Genomic DNA, 21,865 nt, shown 5'->3' on the forward strand with positions numbered 1-21,865 from the left:
TGGGATGATAAAAGTCAATCAGATCTTTGATGTCAATCACATTTGACTGGAAACCTCGACAGTTCCATTGGATTAGTGTGGCCATATGTAATTATTTCAGAGGAGAAGACAGTGAAGAGTCCTTCTGCTTATGACCATGTTTTTTTTTTCTTTATTGGATGTGGATCTATTGCCCTCTATGAATCCTGCTCTAGCTCGCATGGTCGGGTCTGAATTTATCGGTAAACATACTCATGATTGAGTGTGTGGATGAGTGTTTTTTTTTCATTTTTGGGATATCAAGAGAGGGAGACCTCATGGAAACATCTTGACTTGAAGAAGGTGAAGTTCAGCAATGACTGAAAGGTGTGGTCAGGACACTGATTTGTGAACTGTGTTGATTTTGGAAAGTGTTTCATTAAGATTTGCTGGTGAAGATTGTGTAGGAGATAGGGTAAGGTCTGTTTGGACTCCTAATGTAGTAGTAGAACAGGTTACAGCAGCACAAGTTCTGGACAAAATAGGTAATAATAATTTTCCAGCCTCTGTGTAAGTGAGATTGTTAACTGTCTTGAGATGATGTACTTGTTTTTCTTCTACCCATTTAAGGCAAGAGGTAAAACAAGAATGATGCGTACCATTATAGTTTATACAATGTGGTTCGAGTTTCAGGGACAGTCCTTAAATCTCTTTCAACTATGACTCCTCTGGAAGTATTCAAAGTAGAATGAGGAGTAACCTCAATGAATATGTCCCCAAAGGCCTTTCATGTCAAGAGGAGTTTGGAATGCTGTGAAGAAGTTTCCACTAAGATGTCTCCTGAACATAGCTTTTTTACCGATTTAAGGGAGCCAGCAAGACCTTCTAAGACCTTTTGAATAAAACATGGGGACATCTGCCCTAGAGGTTTGTCACTTAAGGAATGCAAAATTAGGAATTGTGGGACAGATTCAAGTGGTGAGGTAGGCTGTACAGATTCATCAATGCATGGTCATTTTCTAGTAGTTGGGTTTTTCTCAATGGTTTCAAGTTGTGTTATTTTTTTTTGTTTTAGGAGTATCCATAATGAACAGTAAATTTTTCAGTGCCCACTGACCCCACCTACAATGGAGCCCTGCAAGGAGACACACTACAGTACCTTAAGGGCACTGCAGCAATGCCAGGGTTTCATGAGCACTATACATGAACACCAGTGTCAGACACAATGTCCACAACACCTGTTGTGGACGTCCTATGCTGGTACTCAGTTGACCCTGGCCTAAATGGTCTAGCCGACTAATCCTGGGGGGGGGCACCTCAAGACTGCCCATTTACAAGAATTCAAGGCCAAAGTGGTGTGTTGGAGTTGGACCCCTCAACCACCAGGATTCTCTCCTCCCCTTCATGGGTTACCACGTACGGCAAAAACGCAGGTGGATGTTTAGATCCCAGAGGAGGTAAACTGTAAGAACAAAACCTTCCCTGGTAGGTCCCCTCACCACGTACAGGAATCCACATCGAGGAGAAATGTGATGGTATAACCCAAACACATAGAGATATCTACAGCCTCCAAACATGTATCGAGTGGCACAGACAAGGTAGGTACATGTTGGTCAACCACCAGTACCACCCTTTTATAAGCTTGTCCATCACACAACCTGTTATGCCAGTATAAGGAAATCTGCAGAAATATGATAGTGTTGGTAAGTTTCAGGAATGTCTCCTGCAAAAAAAAAAGACATATGGGATCATAGGAATTGATGAAGGCCTTAATTCTTTCAGCATGGGCTTCGTCTCGGGGACCAACCTTGTGACTGGTTGGTTTGTGCTTGTTATAGTTTTTGTGCTATAATATTCATAAAATGAATCTCTGTACAGTTATCTCTCTTTTTTATGACTACTATATCCAGTTGCTAAGCCTTTCAAAATTTCACATGTGGAGAACATGAAATAATTTATTTTTGGTCTTGTATAAACAGTTTAATAACTAAAAAATCATAAATTACTGTATCAGTGCCACAGAATACTACTATAATTTATCAAGCTTAGTAAATAAGCTATATTTCTGTCTAAAACATAAGACATTTCAAGGAGAATAAATTCAACCTGTCTCCTTGAAATCTTGTTTGGAAAGAAGGGATGGCATCCTAACACTCGAGTATGGCTGGTGAAGCCATTAGGAGAATGTTACGAGCTTTTGATTGGTTATTCATATCATATACAGAACTGTATATAAGGAAGCATTTCCAAAAAAGGAAAAAGATGAACAGAGCCACTGTGTTTGATTCAGTATAAGAATAATATCTCAGTAAATAGAAAAGAAAGGAGGTTCTTATTTTAAATTGAAGCTTATGAATATTGCTAACTTGAGTTCCTAATTCATACAAAACTAAATACTTAGTATTATGACACCATAAACATTTAATACGAACTAGTGCTGCGTTCAACATATCATGTGACACACAAAAATTAATGTTAAGTATTTTTTAATATTTCATTTTATATTAAGATTTTAATAACATATAATACTAAAATCTGAATTATGATTTATAGTTTGATACCACACTTACTAACATAAGTCTTTAAAATAATACTTCAATAGAATTTTGAATGCAAGTGAACAAATGTCATGAGATGGCCATTGACCCATAACACATCTGTAAAGGGTTAATGTTATCCACATTAGGAAAAAAATCCTTGATAGTTCTATTATATCAAAGCAATTATTTTTAATTATGTAGTGGAGAAATGGGTGGAAAACCTTTCTGTTTACAACAGTGCCATTTTACTTTGCTAGAATGAGCTCTGTTAACCTTCACAGATCGTGTTGTGGGTTAAGTGAGATTTTCTGAAGCCACACAATTGACACAGTGAGGGTCCAGTTAGCACTTGCATACATCACGCTCTTTACCTCCACAATGAGCACACGATAGAAGCATGACAAGATGCCTTCAATAACCAAACTGCTTACATCTGAAACATCCGAGAGGGCTGGGAATATATGACCATACCATGCAGTTTAGATAACCTACCTTGATTGTGGTAGGTGTACACAGAGATGTAAACATCAAAATAAGAAGACTGTTAGGCAGCATAATTCCTTCTTTATGAATGGAGATACATCTCACTGTAGAAACTCCTTGCCTGGAGAAGCCAACTTGGATTTCTGTGTCACATGTTCTTCAAACCCCTCTCAACAATAACTCCTTATGAGGAATTCAAAGTAGCAGGGAGAGTAACCTCAATGGGTATGTCCCCAATGGCCTTTGAATTCAGTAGGAGTTTGCTATGTTTTGGTGTAGATGTTTCCCCAAAGATGTCTCCAGAATACAACTTCTTAATTCACTCTGAATAAAATGAGACATTTGCCCTCAATATTTGTCAGTCAAGGAATACAAGATCAAAAAACACAGTACAGATTTAGAATGGGTTGAAGAATGCAAGTGAGAGTCTTCAAGATATGGTCATTTACCAACTGATTGTTTTTTTACAGTTTTATTTTTTGAAGGATTTGGGGGATCCATAAGGAGAGGAGAAAGATTCAGTGCCCACTGACTCTATCCACCACAATGTCCTATATCTCTAGATGGCTACACTAAATGAGAATAGCCATTTATGTAAGAAGCAATCAGGTACTGGATCAAACATTTATAATAAGGATTTCTTCAAACATATTAAGGGTAAGCAAAATATTAGGATGGGAGCAGGGCCTTTGAGAGAGGATAGAGGAAGGCTAATATATGATGATTATGCAAATGGCTGGGTTAGAAAATTCTACTGTTTCTTCAGAAAAGATTTAACCAATATTCCTCAACTTGAACAGCTGCTAAATGGGAACACAATTGAATAAGATGATCACATTAATTCTGGGCTTGAGAATGAAAATTGGAAAGTTAAAATAATGATACAGCTCATGGGCCAGACAATATTTACCCAAGGATTTTGAAGTAGGGGTTAAGAACTGGATATGTGAGCCACTTGCTATTATTTTCTAGGTCCTTGAATAGTGTACAGGTGCCAGAAAACTGGAAGTTAACTAATGTAACCCCTTTTTCAAAAGGGGTTATAAAAATTTTTTTCATCAGTAGTGGGAAAAGGTTTTGAAAGTCTGGATAGTCAGCATGGTTTTCCAAAGTGAAAATTTTACCTTAATAATCTCTTGACATTTCCTGAAGAAGTTACTACTTCCATATGTAAGAGTTGGTTGTGGATTTGGTGTATCTGGATTTTCAGAAAGCATCTGATAGGTGCCACATAAAAGGCTTGTTAAAAATGTTTATCTTTGTAGGATTGGGGATAAGTTAGCTCACTGGTTAGAAAACTGGCTACGTGGAAGAAAGCAGGAGGTTGTTATAAATATATTTCAGTCAAATTGAATTAATGTTGCAAGTGGGGTACCTGCAGACTCAGTGTTAAGACCTTAACTTTTGTTTACTTACATCAATAACATAGATGAAGAAACAGTTTCAGAAAACATTAAAGTTTTGGGTGCTGCTGGCTGTGAGCAAGGTGCTGCTGCTTTATGAAAGGATATGAAGTATTTGGCGAGTTAGGTAAAAATAAATTACTTTCAAATATAATTATTACAATTTGAATGATGAGCATAACTTTGCTGGGAATAATTTTAATAGTGTTATGGAAAAAAAAAATCTTAATACTCTGGTTCATCTGCCCCTCAAGCCATCCAAACATTGTGATGTTGCTCGTGGAAGAGCAAATTGGATTTTAGGTTGTATCTACAGAAGTACTGAATGCAAGTCTAAAGAGGTTACAGCAAGCTTTTGTTTCAAAGTGTACTGTAATATTGCTTTTGATTCAATGGTAAACCCAAACATTACCTGTACAGACCTATATTTATATACAAATTGCATATTTCTACACATAGTAGAGGAAAAACAGTTGTTAGTGTTAGAATTATTCAGTAACTTAAATTGGCTTATTTTACTTTAAAATTGTCATTGTTTTTGTATATATTTATAAGTTAATGGCCAAGGTCTTACTTAATGTTATGCACTTCAATTAATTTTCAATTTGCTTGTGAGCTTTATATTTAGTTATTTGTTAACTTTGTATCTAGTGAACATATACTAAGGTAATTAAAGAACTTATTTTGTGGCCTCTATCATTTTAGTACTAATTTAAACTTAATTAAATATTTTAATTTTATGTACAATATTAGTTGTTTACTAATATTTTTGTTATTTCTTTTACAAGCTGGTAGGCCTATATATACATTACCAAACTCGTACATAAAATAACCACAAAAATTTGAAAAACTGTAAAAGAGGAAATAATACAAAATTGATTGTGAAATCTCACTAATGTAAGCTGTGGTATAAATATGTAAAAAAACAAATACTTAAATTATTATACCCATAAGCTGAGAATACTGTGAGAAAGCATGCCAGATTTAAACTATAGCTTGTGGAATTACAAATGTTATTATATATCAAATAATTTAAAAACATAAATATGACAAAAACACAAGTATAATTAATAACTGATAAAATATATCTATTTAAAACACAGGGTGTTTGGAAAGTCTGGAACCATAGGTAATTCACAGCTTTTCTTAATTTCAGATAAGTGATTGATTATAATGCTGTCAAAGTATGAGAAAGTCAAGTTATTTCTGTTGTGTGGCAGAGAAGGTTGCTGCTAAACTTAATGCATGCCATCTAGAGACAGAGAAAGAATGAAACACATTACATTGTCACTGAAAAACTGTTAGCTAAATTTATGTAGACAGAGTGTGAACGGCAGAAAACCCCTGTGCAGACCATATAAAAGTGAGAAGACACAATTCGCTGTTGTGGTCAAGATACATGCCACCCCTTGACAATCTCTTCAGCGAACACGGATAAAATCTGCAAAGTCAATGATCTATAATATCTTTGTTGAAGTACAATGAAACCTACACAAATGGCAACTTCTGCACAAATTCAGTGAGGATGACCCACATTTTCAGTGCAAATGTGTGAATGACTCATTATACAATGCAAAACATTGAGTACTTCCTTCAAACTGATTGAGCCTAATTTTTATGTGAATGGAGAAGTCAACAAAGTACATGCACTGGTGGTCATCAAACAACCCCAGCTGGTTTAATGAAGCAAAAGATCATAGTGCATCTAAATTCACACTTTGATTTAAACTATGGAATTGTCATGTGGTTGGGCCTTTTTTTTTTTTTAAATACAATAGTCAATGATGCATCATACTTTAAGTGCTACAGGAATAAATGATGCCACAATTTGAAAGTTGAAGTAACAATCCTTGCATCTCCTTCACATAAAACAGCTGGGTTTGGTTGAATGACACTTTCCCAGGATATTGAATTGCCAAACATGTTTTCCACAATCTCTGAGCTTGACTCCCATATCTGTTTTTCTACGGACACTTAAAGGCATGTGTACATAAAGATCATGGAAACCAAACATTTGAAACAATGATTTTTTTTTTTTAGTGCTGGCTGAATCATTAGAAATGATACAAATATGCTTTGGAGCGTTCAACAAGAATGGAAATACTACTTACAATCTTATTTTAAATGACAAGGAGAACACATGGAAGACATTATGTAGAATTCACTGATGTGCCTATGATTCCACACTTTTTGGACACTCCATACCTGAATATACAATACTACAACTTTGATTATTCTTGTGTGAGAATGTGTATCATACTTTCTCAGCATTACAATGACACATTACACTTATTAAAAAAATATACCAATTACAAGCAACAATTTTAAATGTGATACTGCTTAAAACAGCTTTCAGGCCTAGAAAAGGAAAGCAAATACATATCTAATAGCTTGACACTCATTATATTAAGGTATCTTATATATATATATATATATATATATATATATATATTAAGTAAGTAGTAAATAACATTTTATTATTATATATACAATCTAAATCACACCCATGAATCGACTTAGTATAAATTTCTTCATAGTCAGTACAACTGCCAAACATTAAAAATGATTTTTAGATATTAACAGTTGTTAGTTAATATTGGTACTATGCTGCAGTTGTACTAAAAAAAAAAGTGTAGACAGCATGCAAAAACCTCAAAGACAAAAAAACAAACAAAAACATTTAAGGTAAGTTACTATTAAATGTTTTGTAAGAAAACCCAATGAGACTAAGTCACTACAATTTACTTATTACTGAATAATTATCTGAGAGTTAACTTATTAACGTTCTAGAAACTTTAACTAAAATTGAGTCTTATCAATTGGTATTAGCATTTTGATTGCTATAGATTACCTGATTATAACATTTTCTCTTGTATTTGTTTATCTTTTGCATATTTTTTTTATTACTTGTTTAATGTCTTTCTTTTATTCCACAAATCTTTTGATGGTGCATATACTATATACAGTACATCCTTAAAGTACTTTCTCAATTTTTGTATTATCAGAAAATTTAGATTTTTTTTATATTTCAGTATCCTTTTATCCTTTTAAAATATAAGTAACTTTCATGGAGGAATTGAACATAACATTTGTATAAATGTACTTCATAGTAGCACCACTGTATATCAATTTTGACATATTTTCTCCAATAAAATGTGTCAATTAGTAAAATAAGAGTAATAACATTATCAAACTTATGTTCAAAATGTACAATCAAATAATATATACAGTTTTAATTTTATTTTAAATTAAAACACTCTAAAAATAGACAAAATAAAGTTGATAAGCATATACATGTTATAACACTTAACAAATATAACAGGAAAATCTACAGCAATCAAAATGCTATCATATCACTGCCAAATGAAACCAAAAATCAGCTGCAATTTGAAAGACTTAATTTCTGACAAATTTGTAAGTCGATTCCTATTATAAAGTGAGAAACATTTTTGATAATTTACTTCAAGTTTCAATCTCTTTTTATCAACTTATCTACCACTGAAATACTTGACCTTTTATTTAATTTATCCCTGGACGCTATTTAAAATTTATTACATAAACCTGGTGATTATCCTCAAATTTAAAAAGTGATCAAACTTACGCCAATAGTAATAATCACTAATACTAGTAAGGCATCAAATTATGCCGGTACTAAGACGATACTATCAGTAGTAGTACTAGTACTGAGACCTATAAGTTTTTTTTTTTTTTTTTTGCCATTTTTACGTTCATATTTTTCTTTTTCAAAAACAAGTTCATTTTACCTTCTACTTTTTTTTTTCTCGGTTTTTAATAATTTCATTCCTACTAATACTAAAAGTTCATTCATACTAATTTACTCTAATAATAAAATATAGTTAGTTGATTATGTACATTACTAATAGATTTATATCAAAATAAACACCTGAAACCTCGATTGGTAGTTCGTGGGGGTATTTTGTAAATAAATACTTCTTGTTTCACCAGTAATACACGCTCATACTCATCCATTTTTATCAGCTGGGTTGAAAAACTCCCTCTCGCTCCTTTTGTCTATTATAAATAATAGAGGGCGATCGCCACATGATTAAAAAAGAAAGAAAGGAAACTGATTTTGCTCTATTTTTCATTACGAAAGATATTCAACTTTACAGTTTAATTGAACACCTTTCTCAGTACGTTATTGCTTGATAAATGCTCCTGTAGGGGAACTGAAAGCTTGCAAATATAAGAAAAGTATTTTGATGCAGGGAACAGTCCGTGTTTAACAATTTTCTCCTATTAGGCTGGCAAATTGTAATCTGGAAACATATAAGAAAAAATTAGGTTTCACAATCCTTAACATGACCAGTTGAGAAGTGTGATAACAACCTTCAACAGCTCAAATAGGCCAATGATAAATAGTGTATTCTGTTGAAAATTGTTTTCATTTCATTAGGAAAAGATAGAGAAGCTTTAAGGTACTCGACTTTATTGAATGTATCACTCGGGCTTTCTCTACCTTCCAATGAATAAGCTCACATTACCTAACAAAAATCATACTCTAACCAGCTATATGTCTTGTTTGACCTTCGAGTAAAGCACCGATAGGACTAATTTTCAAGTGATAGATTAAATGGATGACAACTAGTCCTCATCACCCATCGCCAACTTTCGGTTTACTTTAGTCAGACTGATTAGTGAGATTTGACCGTCAATGTCGACAGTCTGGCTTTCTGAACAAAAAAACAATTTCCATTTGTGATATTTACGGATAGGCAAACCCGTAAATAACGGCACATTTATTCATGAAATAAGTTCTGTAGACGATAATTTGACTATTAATAATTTTATGTAGCATAAAAAGTAAACAAATTATGGCCTGGCATGGCCAAGCGCGTAAGGCGTGCGACTCGTAATCTGAGGGTCGCGGGTTCGCGCCCGCGTTGCGCTAAACATGCTCGCCCTCCCAGCCGTAGTGTATAATGTGACGTTTAATCCCACTATTCGTTGGTAAAAGAGTAGCCCAAGAGTTGGCGGTGGGTGATGATGACTAGCTGCCTTCCCTCTAGTCTTACACTACTAAATTAGGGACGGCTAGCACAGATAGCCCTCGAGTAGCTTTGTGCGAAATTCCAAAACAAATTAAACACATTTGAAGGACAATTAAAAATAATATTTAGTTAGACACAACAATAAAACACAATGTGTATATCTGCTTATACAAGTGGACAATAGCCTCCACTGCATCCAGGAATAGTTCGTCAGCTTTCCACTAAAAACCAAGTAGAGATTAATAAAAAAGTGCGCCTAATTTTAACAGGAATACTTGCTTTTTTGTTTAGTTTACAGTATGACCTAGTGACCTTTGTTTTATAACAACATTGATCAGCTGTTGCATCTAGTCTATATGACACTCGGCTAGCGAAAACTATTGCAGTGTAAATTCTTTTATCTTGGAAATATGTGTGATTATATCAGTGGTTACGAACCAGATGTGCTCGTACCCCTTGAGGGTGCGAGATAACATTTATTTTAGCCACCTTTACCTTTATTCTTAAATAAATAATTACTATGAGGGGTGCGAGAACATATTAACATTTTTTAGGGGTGCGGGGCATAAAAAGGTTGAAAACCACTGAATTATATTATTCTCCCAAACAAAATATACTAAGAACAAAGAAACAAAGCCACTACAACAAGGTTATTTTAACAACTTTCTGGACTTTTTGATGGCGCATTGCCAGTAACAACAGAAGTTCTTGATCTTATGTTCTCTGATGTTCATTTATACACATAAATAATTGCAGATGGATCCCTCCTCAATTCTATCAGAAGTTGGATAATGGGCTGTTGTCCTGGAAATTTTTCATCACAAGAATCTGACATATTTCCTCAAATATGTATGATTCCAAATTTCAAACCTGATCTGAGTGAAGTCCAGTTGATACAGTAAATCTTGAAAGATACTTGTTGGCCAGTTTCTTTACAGTAATTTCTCTTTCTCGTTTAGGTGATTTTTCCGGTGATTATTCAACATAACACTGCTGTAGCTACCCATGCTGTTTCTATAGCGAATGTTGCTCTTAGAGCGGACCTACTGCAATATAAAATTCTCTGTACATCTCGACACCCAACTCAGTAGCAATAGAATTTTCTTAGTCAATGCAATGTCTTTTTAACACCCAACTGTTCAGCTATTGAAAGGTTTGAAAGTAATGAAATGCTTTACAATGTGGATATTGAGGAAGTGCCATATGTAGCTACTGTTTCTATCCGTTGATATCTTCCCTTTTACAACATAATTAGCCGTCTTGTAAACATAAAAAATCATATTGTGCCACATATATCTTTGTTTATGAAGTGTTTGAAAGTCTTGGAATCTATTTGCCAAGGTCTTTCTGCGTTATTTTTGAGCAACTGAATTATAGGGTTCAAATCCGTATCTTTTGCCTGAACAACTTCCAAATGAGTATTGAGCCACATGAGTTTTCAACCATAAATGTGCTTTAGGTTGATAGGCTTACTATCTTGTTCTTCCTGTTTCTTGCAGTTGCTTGTTTTTTAATTTCGCGCAAAGCTACACGAGGGCCATCTGGGCTAACTGTCCCTAATTTAGCAGTGTAAAACTGGAGGGAAGGCAGCTAGTCATCACCACCCACCGCCAACTCTTAGGTTACTCTTTTATCAACGAATAGTGGGATTGAATGTCACATTATAGTGCCCACACGGCTGAAAGGGCGAGCGTGTTTGATGTGATGGGGATTTGAACTCGCGACCCTCGGATTACGAGTTAAGTGCCTTAATCACCTGGCCATGCCGGGCCTTTTTGCAGTTTACACTCATCGCAACATTATCTTTGGAGTAACGTTTTGGTAATTTCATGTTTCCACCATGTCAAGACTGCACTTCTTAATATTATGAAGCCAGTTTGTTATTTGTCCTTCTGAATTATAAAAATTTACTACATACTTGAACGCTTAATGGTCTGCTTGGAATATATATACACATGTTTATAATTGTGTGTAATGATGGAAGTGACTCTGAGCTCAAATTACACTTAGTAGCTATGTTAGAGTTATCAAAATATCGTTTTCTTCAAAATTTATTGCCTAATTATATTAGGTAATCATCAGTTCTTTTATGTTATGTTTGTAACAATATTACTACCAATACTAAAATCACTAAAACTTGTATCTAAAACATATCTTTCAAAGTTGAATAAGCCATTACAAGAGTAATGGTCAGTTCTTTATATAGCTTATTGAACGCTTGTCACAACCAGCAGTCCATCAAAATACACTTGGCTTTTCAAGTAATTTCTGTAGAGGGCAAACTATATCAGATAAAAAATTTTCAAAACATAATAAATAGTAAAAGCACATTTCAAGAAACCTTCTTATCTCATGCAGGTTATTTAGTGTAGAACAATTCTAATTAAGTCAACTACTGAAAGATCTGTATATATTCCTTTTCTGCCGACTCTGTGTCCCAAGAAGCTCACATTTTGACCAAAGCTTAAAGATATTTTCTTCCACCAATCTAGAACCTTCCTCAGCTCTGCACAAGCATTGTGAAAGGTCTTATTGGATGCAGTTATGTCATTCATTTATATGAGTTCAACATTTCAGGTAATTCAGACATGATACTAAATTAGTAAGTGACATTTAGCAGGATATTACATGTTCCAAATGTTTATACAACAACCTGTTTCATTCCATTTACTGTAGTAACAGCCTGTCTTATTTGTCGATTTACACTTGCTAATATACACTCTTCAGGTGCAGTATTGAAACCAATTTCGATATAGAAAGGGCAGACAAAGTAAAGTCATCTTTTGCAATTGGCAGGCATTCTTCTTTGTATCTTCATCCACTTTATGGTTGCCCATACAGAGCCTTGTGGTTCTATCTTTATTCTTTAGAAGTGTTAAATATATACGACTGTTTAAGTTTAATGTGGGTAATAATTTTAGTTACACTTAGAAGCAATAATTTAGTGTAGGTTTGTTTATCTAGCTCTATATGAATTATACATTGTGTAATTCCGCTGTTTTGATTTTACGCTTGTATTATTACATCATGTTACTTGAATCTTCTAAGCTTTTTCATTGTTTTGATCGAGTATTATAACACCATAATATCTCAAAATTGTGTAAAAGCTTCTATGTCTCAGCTACGGCTATATATATGCACAGAAAATTAGTTCGGGTAAGTTATAGAAAGTTAGATAGATAGGAAAATAGACCTAGACTGTGTGATTTGTGAGTTTGGATATAAGAGTGATAGTAAGAATTTCTCAAGTGACAATATTACAGATTGTATTGTAATAACAGAGTGGGAAAGAAATAATTTTCCTTCTCAATTGTATTCTAAAGCAATCGAACAAACGTGTGAAATGTGGCGAAGAGAGACAATTATTTAAAGCTTTGGATGCAACTGTGGTAACAAATAGTGTAATGTAAGTAAATTTAGCACAAACTGTATTGTAACAACAGAATAGGGAAAATAATTTGTCTTGTCAAATTGTTATAAAATAAACGAATCAACGAGTGTGAAATTTTGACTTAAAAAAAAAGAAACAACAGGTAGTCATCACGATTCACCACCAATCCTTGAGCTACTCTTTTACTAATGAATAGTGGGATTGATCGTTCCATTATAACGCCCCCACGGCGAGTCGAACGTCGTAACCATCTGGCCTCACAAATAAGGATTGAACATTCTAAGAAGTTTGTACGATGTTCTTGTATCTATAAAGTATCACTATTTACCTAAGAATTTTTACATTATCTATTGACAAAATATTATCGTGAAAAATATCAGTTGCAAAAAGTGGTAGCCATGGAGGTGTTGTATTTATAAATATGTAGCGACAACAGTAGCGCTGCTGTACTTTCCTTTCTGTAGCAGTAGCACGCTCACACTTAAGAGGTAGCGCATATAGCTTCAAAGTAATTGGATTATATATGTAAAACAATATCTCCTACGTAACAATATTACGAAGTTTCTTTGTACCTATTTGTTATACTTGCAGTAAACAAAAAACAGCTAAACCCCGTCGAATTTCGTACGTAGAGGATGCAAAAAAAAAAAGTTATTTTTGTAGGCTTTATATATGCATTTTGAAATAATAAAATATTATAAATTGCTATATCAATATCAAAACATTTCACGGTAATTTATCAGGCTTCTTAACTGTTTGTTTGTTTGTTTGTTTTTGGAATTTCGCACAAAGCTACTCGAGGGCTATCTGTGCTAGCCGTCCCTAATTTAGCAGTGTAAGACTAGAGGGAATGCAACTAGTCATCACCGCCCACCACCAACTCTTGGGCTACTCTTTTACCAACGAATAGTGGGATTGACCATCACATTATAACACCCCCACGGCTGAAAGGGCGAACATGTTTGGTGCGACGGGGATGCGAACCCGCGACCCTCAGATTACGAGTCGCACGCCTTAACCCACCTGGCCATGCCGGGCCTATGGGCAGAGTTAGCATAGTTACTGTAGTGGATTCGTCAAATGTATTAATATCTCGACAAATAGAAAAAGGTAAGATGTTTTATTTTATATTACATGTTGTCAATACAAGTAATACGAGTTTCTAATTCGTAAGGAACTACAATCGTTGTATTGTGGGCGTCGCAGAACATAATCTGAAGTTCATAACGATTACCAAGTGTCATACAAAAATCAGTTATTTGTGTTTTACAAAAATTTAACTAATGTATAATACTAAAATTTGAATTATAAACTAGAGTTGAAGCCAAATTTATTGGCATACATTCATATATTAGTAGTTTGTAACGAATTATAATTTATCTCAGATGAGCCTCCGATTTATTATGTTACGTATTACGATTTCAAATAAACGGAAACAGGAATTTGAATTTAGAAGTTTATTAAATATCAATATGTATCAAATTTACGATATTTGCCAACAGGATTGATATACACAATGTTTTATCTTAGTACAGATATATTTTAATACACAAACAACAACTCAATTTATAATAAAGTTTATTATGAATAATAATTTATGTAGACAAGTTTTACAAGCTTAGAATCTCTGGTCTGGAACTGAATACTTTGGTAACGGTTCACAAGGCCAAATTACTTTTATGTTGATACACGAATACACTTCAACCAATCGGAATGCTAACCAGCTCTATTCTTTACACGAGTTTTTCCACTGACATTGTGCGATGTCTTCGTAGAAATATTAACCTCCGAGGTTAATCGACCGATGTCTGTAATGTTCCAAATCTGTAAATGATTATGGTCAAGTATGTGCAGTTTTCCGATTAATAAGCGTTTGTCATACCTATAGCTTCTGATGCTTATAGTATACTGACTGTAGCGAACCAACACTATTAAACTGTCTCTAGGCCCAGCATGGCCAGGTGGTTAAGGCACTCGACTCGTAATCTGAAAGTCGCGAGTTCGAATCCTCGTCGCACCAAACATGCTCGACCTTTCAACCGTGGGAGCGTTATAATGTTGCGGTCAATCACACTATTCGTTGGTAAAAGAGTAGCCCAAGAGTTGGCAGTGGGTGGTCTCTTGGCGTGTCGATTTATAAACTTTTAAGGTAAGGTTCTCGAAAGTTCGGTTAGTAACAATATTCCAAGATAAGCTAGTGCTTTCGCGAAACCTATATTGTTACTTGTTACACTCGAAACTCTTCTACATATTTAGAGAGCTGGCGCAACACACATTTAACAATACAACTTACATACATTTCTAAATAATTGTGAAACTGAAACAAACATAGTATAGTTCCAGACTTTTTCCACACCATATATATTTGTTTTGGGTGCATTTTAGTTTACATTATTTTGTGAATCACCATAATATAGCTCAGTAAAGAGGGTTATCTCCTGGTAGACAACATGTTAAGCCATATTCCTGACTGAGAAATGACTCCAATAAATCCACATCTTCCATTGGTCCCACTTTATCGACGACTAGACTGTCCTTCCCTGCCTGATGTTAAAGCTGTTATCTTGCTATCTAGTGTAGACCAATGCCACATTTCAAACGTTGCTTGACACTTCATCATCTGTTATAAGTGTCAAACACTTCAACTTCACAAGCACTATATTCTACATCTCATCCAGCCAATCCATTTCCGATCCCAGTTTCTACGAATACCAATTCTGTATTAAACTTTATCTGCAATTTTCTATTTGAAATTGACTTTAAATCAAACACAACTTGCATATTTTAAGATCATTATGTACTGTCTTCGAACAAACATCCTCCAACTTGTACTAATTTGTAACAGAACTATGATTAACACTGTCAACAGCAGCAATATTCAAATCAACATTTAATACGTCTTTCAATGTGAATCCTATAAAAATGCTAATCAGTCTTACAATGGTTTAAAAAGATTCTGTTTGTGTCAGAATGATAACAGATTGCATTGTTCGGTAGTTGAGCAGCATGGAAAACTGAAAAGTGATGACTACAGAAGAATGAGTAGTTTACGTTAAATTTCGTACTTTTGTTAGGGTAGTACATAATCAGAGAAGAGGGGATGCCTATAGGATTTTTTTTTAAATTTTGCACAAAACTCACGAGGGCTATCTACGCTGGCCGTCTCTTATTTACCAACAAATAGTGAGATTAACCGTAATATTATAACGCTCCCACGGCTGAGGAGACCATGTTTGGTGCGATGGGGATTCGAACTTGCGACACTCAGATTACGAGTCGAACTCCCTAACCACCTGGCCATGCCGGGTTCAACTATATGAAAAAGTCTTACTTGTCATACTAGGGGAAATCAAAGATTTTTAAAATATTGCCTTACAGAGTTAAAAGCTTATACACTATTAACATATGGATTATTAGCTACGAATTTATGCTATATGAATTGATATAGCATGAACAAAAAGTAGTTTAATTAAATTTTGAATGTAACTTACTACAAACGTCGTAACGTATAGTAATGGATGCTCATGGGTTAATTCCCTTGTGATTATTCTCGCAAATGCTTTCACCTCTACCATTCCTCATACATCCCAGCTTATCACTAAAACACATATACCTTCATTACTTCGCTAAGCATTGAGTCGTTTATTCTTTGTCTTCAATTAGGAACTATTCTTGTTGTCATAAGTCAGTTATTTTATTACACCAGATATCCAACAGACTGGCCGTTATTTTGTACGAGTAGTAAAGAGGTGACTATGGCACCAGTTTGCAACCAACTTTTAAAATCTTCCTAAATAGTTAATTCTTTAACTCTATAGGTTTACAACTAATCAGCAACTCTTGCCATATACCCAGGCTGGATTTCTAGCACAGTTACCGATATTAGATCGTCTCTGAAATTATCAAATTATATATCCAATCATTTAACACTAACAAGGCTTTTTGTATGCCACTTTTTGATTAAGTTTTGAACTCTGTCCGGCAGTTAATTAACCAGTTAACTTTTAATGGATTCGTGATGAGGAAAACGAAGTCCTATAACAAAGATAAAAGATTAACAAAACACAACACATTTACAACGTTTGAACGTTTTGTGATAGAAAACTAAGGCACAAAACCAAAACGAACGATTACAGATAAATTTCAAAACAGTCGAGTTCAAGAATGACTTTAGATCTAAACAGGTTTGTAAGTCATTAAAAATAAGGTAGTATTTAGTTTTGAGTAAGCTTTCGTCAAGAGTTCCAGATCCTGCAGTAACGACACAAAAACAGTTTTTTTATTTTGATGTTTACTACTTTGGTCATTAATAATATTTTTGTTTGTTTGTTTTTTGGATTTCGCACAAAGCTTAAAAATATATTAGCTGTTTTTGAATTAAGCACAAAGCTACACAATAGGCTATCTGTGCTCTGCCCACCACGAGTATCCATTGTAAGTCTGCAGACATACCGCTGAGCCACTGGGGAGAAATATTTTTTGTAATTGTATGTTCACATTTCACTAAAAATCCAACAAGTGTATTAAAAATGTTCGAACATTATAAATCAAATTTTGCGTGTTTTGACGATTGCTTTCATCTTCATTATTGGATTACCAACTTCTGAACTACCATTTACCTAATTCTGAATTATGAATTAACTTTTCTGTGAAGGTTGACGGCTATTTCTCTTGAGAAGACTCTTTCTTTTAATCCTTCTACTGGAGTTCTCCCTGGCTCCATTCTATCACCTTTTTATATATATTTTTTGGTAATATTTATTTGGCTCAGAGTTATTATGAAGATCTTGCTTTTAATACAAACCCATTAAACTGTGCACTGAGCAAAACTCAGTTGTTGGTCTGGCAAATGTATTGTACCATTGACCTGACCAAACTAGTGGTCTAAAAAACAAAAAAAAAACAACTATATAATTATAAGAACAGTGTCATTCAAGCAATAATCCTTGTTTGTCAGCAGTATAATTATAAAAAAGAAACCTATGTACATGTTAATATAATTTTAATTTTACAGAGTTAAGAATATGAACTCAGATCTCTAGTCAAGCCAAATGCAAGTGATTCTGGTATCCTTTAAGGATAATTATCAAAAGGTTTTCTACTAGGCTAAAAACACAGTTTTCTTCACTTGAAAACAATCATGAAGTCTGAAGTCTAATAAAATGCAAGTTTTTTTTTTGCCTTTATTATCACACTTGTGAATCTGATCACATTTCTTGAGTTTTATGATTAACAACTAAAATCTAATAACTAGCTTTTATCTTTTCATGTTTAATCAGAACCTACATCCCACCTGTGGTAGTAAAGAAATTTCATAAATAACTCTTTTTCAAATATTGCCTATCTTTCGGTATTTTAATTAAAACATACAAGACTTAATGTTGACAATTTTAACTCCCTCCAAGCTTGCTGTTGTGATAATCACCAAACTTAGACATCAGAGTTATAGTATTGGCAATGAACCTTGTTAGATAAATGCCTTCAACCAGGCTTGAGGTATTTGCTGCAGTATCGAATAACTTACGATTTTTGTGTGTGCAAATTTTATTTGCTTATGTGACGTTGGACTGATAAATAAATAACTATACTCTCTATTTCACGAAAACAAAAAATTAAGCTGCATTTGAACAAATATTCATAATAAAAAAAATGATAAAAAGCAGTCAATTTTAAAACAGGTATTTTAAAAGAATACATGTATTATTCTGTATACAAATATTTCAGAGATATGTTTTCTCTTGTTTTAAAATATCTATATTTCCTTCTTGGGTTAAATGTGCAAAATTAGAGCAACAAAAAATAAAGATTATTTGCCTTCATTAAACAATAAATGCATGATAAGGTAAACATAAGTAATACTTTGGTCTAAGTAAGTTTTTTTTCTTCATATTTGTAAACATCCTTACACGATAGGAAAAACATTATGAAATTTGTGTAGCTGAATTATGGAAAAGCTGTTATTAAAACTGAAATAACTTTTACAAAGTTTAAATTCGCAGACATGTGTAATTACTTGAAAATTGTTGTTGACAATGTTATGACGTAAAAAACCTTAGACATTGATTACATGAAATTTATAACCAAACTAAAAAAAATACTAATACTGAAGAAATTTCATATTCATTTTATTTTTTACAAATTTCAGTTGAACTTCATTTCTTACTCCTGGCCAGAGTGGATAAAGGAAAATGATTACCATTGGTTTACAGTAAATATATTTTCTCAGTGGTTTAAATCTACACGATTAATCTCATTATTTCACGAGATGTTTTGAGCAGTTTTATCATAACAATGAAATTTTCTTTTATTCTTTAACTTTGTTATATGCTACTGTTAATTAAAATAATGCAACTAAATATCTGAAGTAAACAAGTTTGTCTTGCCTTGTTTTGAATTTTGCACAAAGCTATACAGACTACCTGCATTAGCCATCTCTAATTTAGCAGTAAGACTAGATAGAGGGAAGGCACCAACTCTTGTAGCAAGAAATAGTGGGACTGACCACCACATTATAACTCCCCTACATCTAAAAGGTTGAGCACGTTTGGTGGGACGAGGATTTGAATCAGTGAAACTCAAGATTGCAAGTTCTTCGTCCTAACTACCTGCCGACATCAGGCCTGAAGCAAATAAGCAGGGTAAATATATAAAAAATAACTTAAACAGACAAGAAAGGTATAAATAGAAATATGAAAATGAATCTGTGATATTCCCAAGGATCATTAGATACTGTGACAGCTTTAATGACTGGTGATGAAACCTGAAGACAGTAGATTAAAAGTAACAATTACAATTTAAAGTAAATAACAATCACAGTAATACACAACAACACATAAGGAAGGGAAGATTACACAAAGAATTTTAAAACTTCAATAGGAATGTATATATTACAGATGTATTTACAAAAAATAATATCAGTTAGTTATTTCTGGAAAGAAACTCCATGAAAATAACTTTATGTTCATGAAGATATATTTTTATAATTATCTACAATAATAATTATGCCAACATCTCACATACAATATCATACACAATATTATTAGAGTAAATCATAATATTTTGAGAACGTGCACTGAACTACTCTAAGTTATTTATGTCATCAGTAAACTTCTACGACAAGGTATGTTTAGTGTACAGCATGGTTCTGAAACTAACTAATTCCTTAACTGTAGCTTACAGTAAAGGATTTCTTACCATGTATTGTGAAAATATGAACGTTACTAACATTTACCGAATTCAAGGGCAACTTGAATTAGTACTGAAGCATCATTAAAGAAATGATGAGTTTGCATCACTTTTAATGTAAATTTATGGTTTACACAAACTTTGGTATTTGAATTAATCATTAATTTTAATAACTGATTAGCCATGAGCATCAATTACATTGATTAGGGTTAAGTACAACAATCAATTTAAAATTGTAATTAATTTGATTAATGTCATAAAAATAATCAACTAATTAAAATAAATGTTTCCAAATTTTACTATTTTCAGTCATTACAACCATCCAAATTAATCAAAATATTGTGATTATGTATGTTTGTTATTAAGTATTAAACTCCATAAGAAGCTACCTGCACTCTACCAGATTTCAACTTTAAAAGTTCTTTGTAGTGAAAAAATTGGATCTACAATGAGAAAAAAATAGCTTTGAGATTTTTTTCATTTCTTGGGAGTTATCTAAAAATTTACAGAAATTAATGCATTATTTTAATACTGTTTCAAATTACAACAGCTGATGTAATGAAGACCTCACATTTCAATAAAACTCAGTTTAATTTTTACATTTATACAAGATATGATTAATAACAGAGGATAGTAGACTTGGAATTGATATACATGTAGTCGTGTACAGGTGGCTGGCTGGAAATGATTTTTCATTCACTAACCATGCCCTCTACTGGTCAGGGATGAAAACAAAAAATGCCTGTTTAATCAGGACAGGCAAACATAAAAAAAGATGCCTTGCTGCCTAAAAACAGATAAATATTTTATCAACTTGTTTTTCATATTCTGCTTCCATGAAATTTCAGTAAGCCAAGAGATGATATACGATTACACAAGTTTAAATATTTGAAAATAAACTCCCCCCTCTGTACAGTCTGAACAAAGTATTTGATCAATTAAATTAGCACAATTCAAAGCTGTGTCTGAAATGTAAACTAGAAAGGCACAGGGCTCTTCACTTTACTTGGATAACTTTCCCAGAGTCTTCTTTGCCATGATAAATGGTTTTTCCCCGTGTCCAAGGCAAATAGCTATACTTTAGCATGTGCTGTAAACAAACAAACAAAATAAACACTTGTGGTTAAAAGAGAAAATAAACAACAACAAAATTTGACAACAATGCAGATAACTATATGTTCAAAACTGGTAGCTACTTTTCCGCTTAGTCATAGCATATTTTGGTTGCAATACTTTCTCCCTTATAAAATTACCAATTCCTAAAAGTTGTTCTCCTGGTTTTGACTTTCAAGTTAGAATGTTTCACAAATTGTGAAAGATACATTTACTCAATCTGCACAGTATCAGATCATGGTATCTGTGAAGTCAGACATTATAACATTTCCTATAAATCTAGATTTGCATGCATTTTCATCAAATTTGGCATGAGAAATTTGAATGTTTAATAGTAAAAATACAGTATTTCTACTAAAGATTTGTTTAGGAATTTCCCAAGCATTTACTGAATCCATCTTTATTTTGGTGATTTTCATACTAAGCATGCAAATACTTCTTTCCATCTTACAATTTTCATATTTAATTTGTTTATCCTACAAATTCTACTGAAATATCAGAATATTGTTCAGCGAAACTTTATATTCCTTCCCTTATTTCTCTAATGTAACTGTAGCAAAATCATCAATGAACATTGAAGTGTAATATGCAAAATAAAATCAAAAATTTTTTTTTTAATAGAATAACTACAGATTGTTTTTGTTGTTAGCTGTATAAACTGATGAGTACTAGATTGAAATGTCAGTCTTTGAATAAAAGTATAAGAATTTGGTGATTGTTTAACCTAGTTTTTTAAATTTTCATATCTGTGTTACCTAGGCAGTTAACTACAGGGTGGCC

The 21,865-nt window shown here is 33.3% G+C and overlaps 2 protein-coding genes across 5 annotated transcripts in view; both read right to left on the reverse strand.

The window, feature by feature from the left end:
* LOC143252078 (adaptin ear-binding coat-associated protein 1-like) overlaps window positions 1–8,437 on the reverse strand; it is a 45,831-nt gene extending 37,394 nt beyond the window's left edge. Inside the window, exon 1 of the mRNA XM_076503688.1 lies at window positions 8,289–8,437. Within this exon, the coding sequence (XP_076359803.1) occupies window positions 8,289–8,374 (86 nt within the window). The 5' untranslated portion in view covers window positions 8,375–8,437. The remainder of the gene's footprint in view (window positions 1–8,288) is intronic.
* Window positions 8,438–18,894: 10,457 nt separating this feature from the next.
* LOC143252079 (protein RER1-like) overlaps window positions 18,895–21,865 on the reverse strand; it is a 48,292-nt gene continuing 45,321 nt past the window's right edge. For 3 of the 4 annotated variants that reach the window (XM_076503689.1, XM_076503691.1, XM_076503690.1), the window contains one exon: window positions 19,728–21,062. In XM_076503689.1, the coding sequence (XP_076359804.1) occupies window positions 20,970–21,062 (93 nt within the window). In that variant the 3' untranslated portion in view covers window positions 19,728–20,969. Of the gene's footprint in view, window positions 19,408–19,727; window positions 21,063–21,865 lie in introns of those variants that run through there. The other variant, XM_076503692.1, reaches the window with a different exon arrangement.

This window comes from Tachypleus tridentatus, chromosome 6, assembly GCF_004210375.1.
Source record: "Tachypleus tridentatus isolate NWPU-2018 chromosome 6, ASM421037v1, whole genome shotgun sequence".
NCBI lineage: Eukaryota > Metazoa > Arthropoda > Merostomata > Xiphosura > Limulidae > Tachypleus > Tachypleus tridentatus.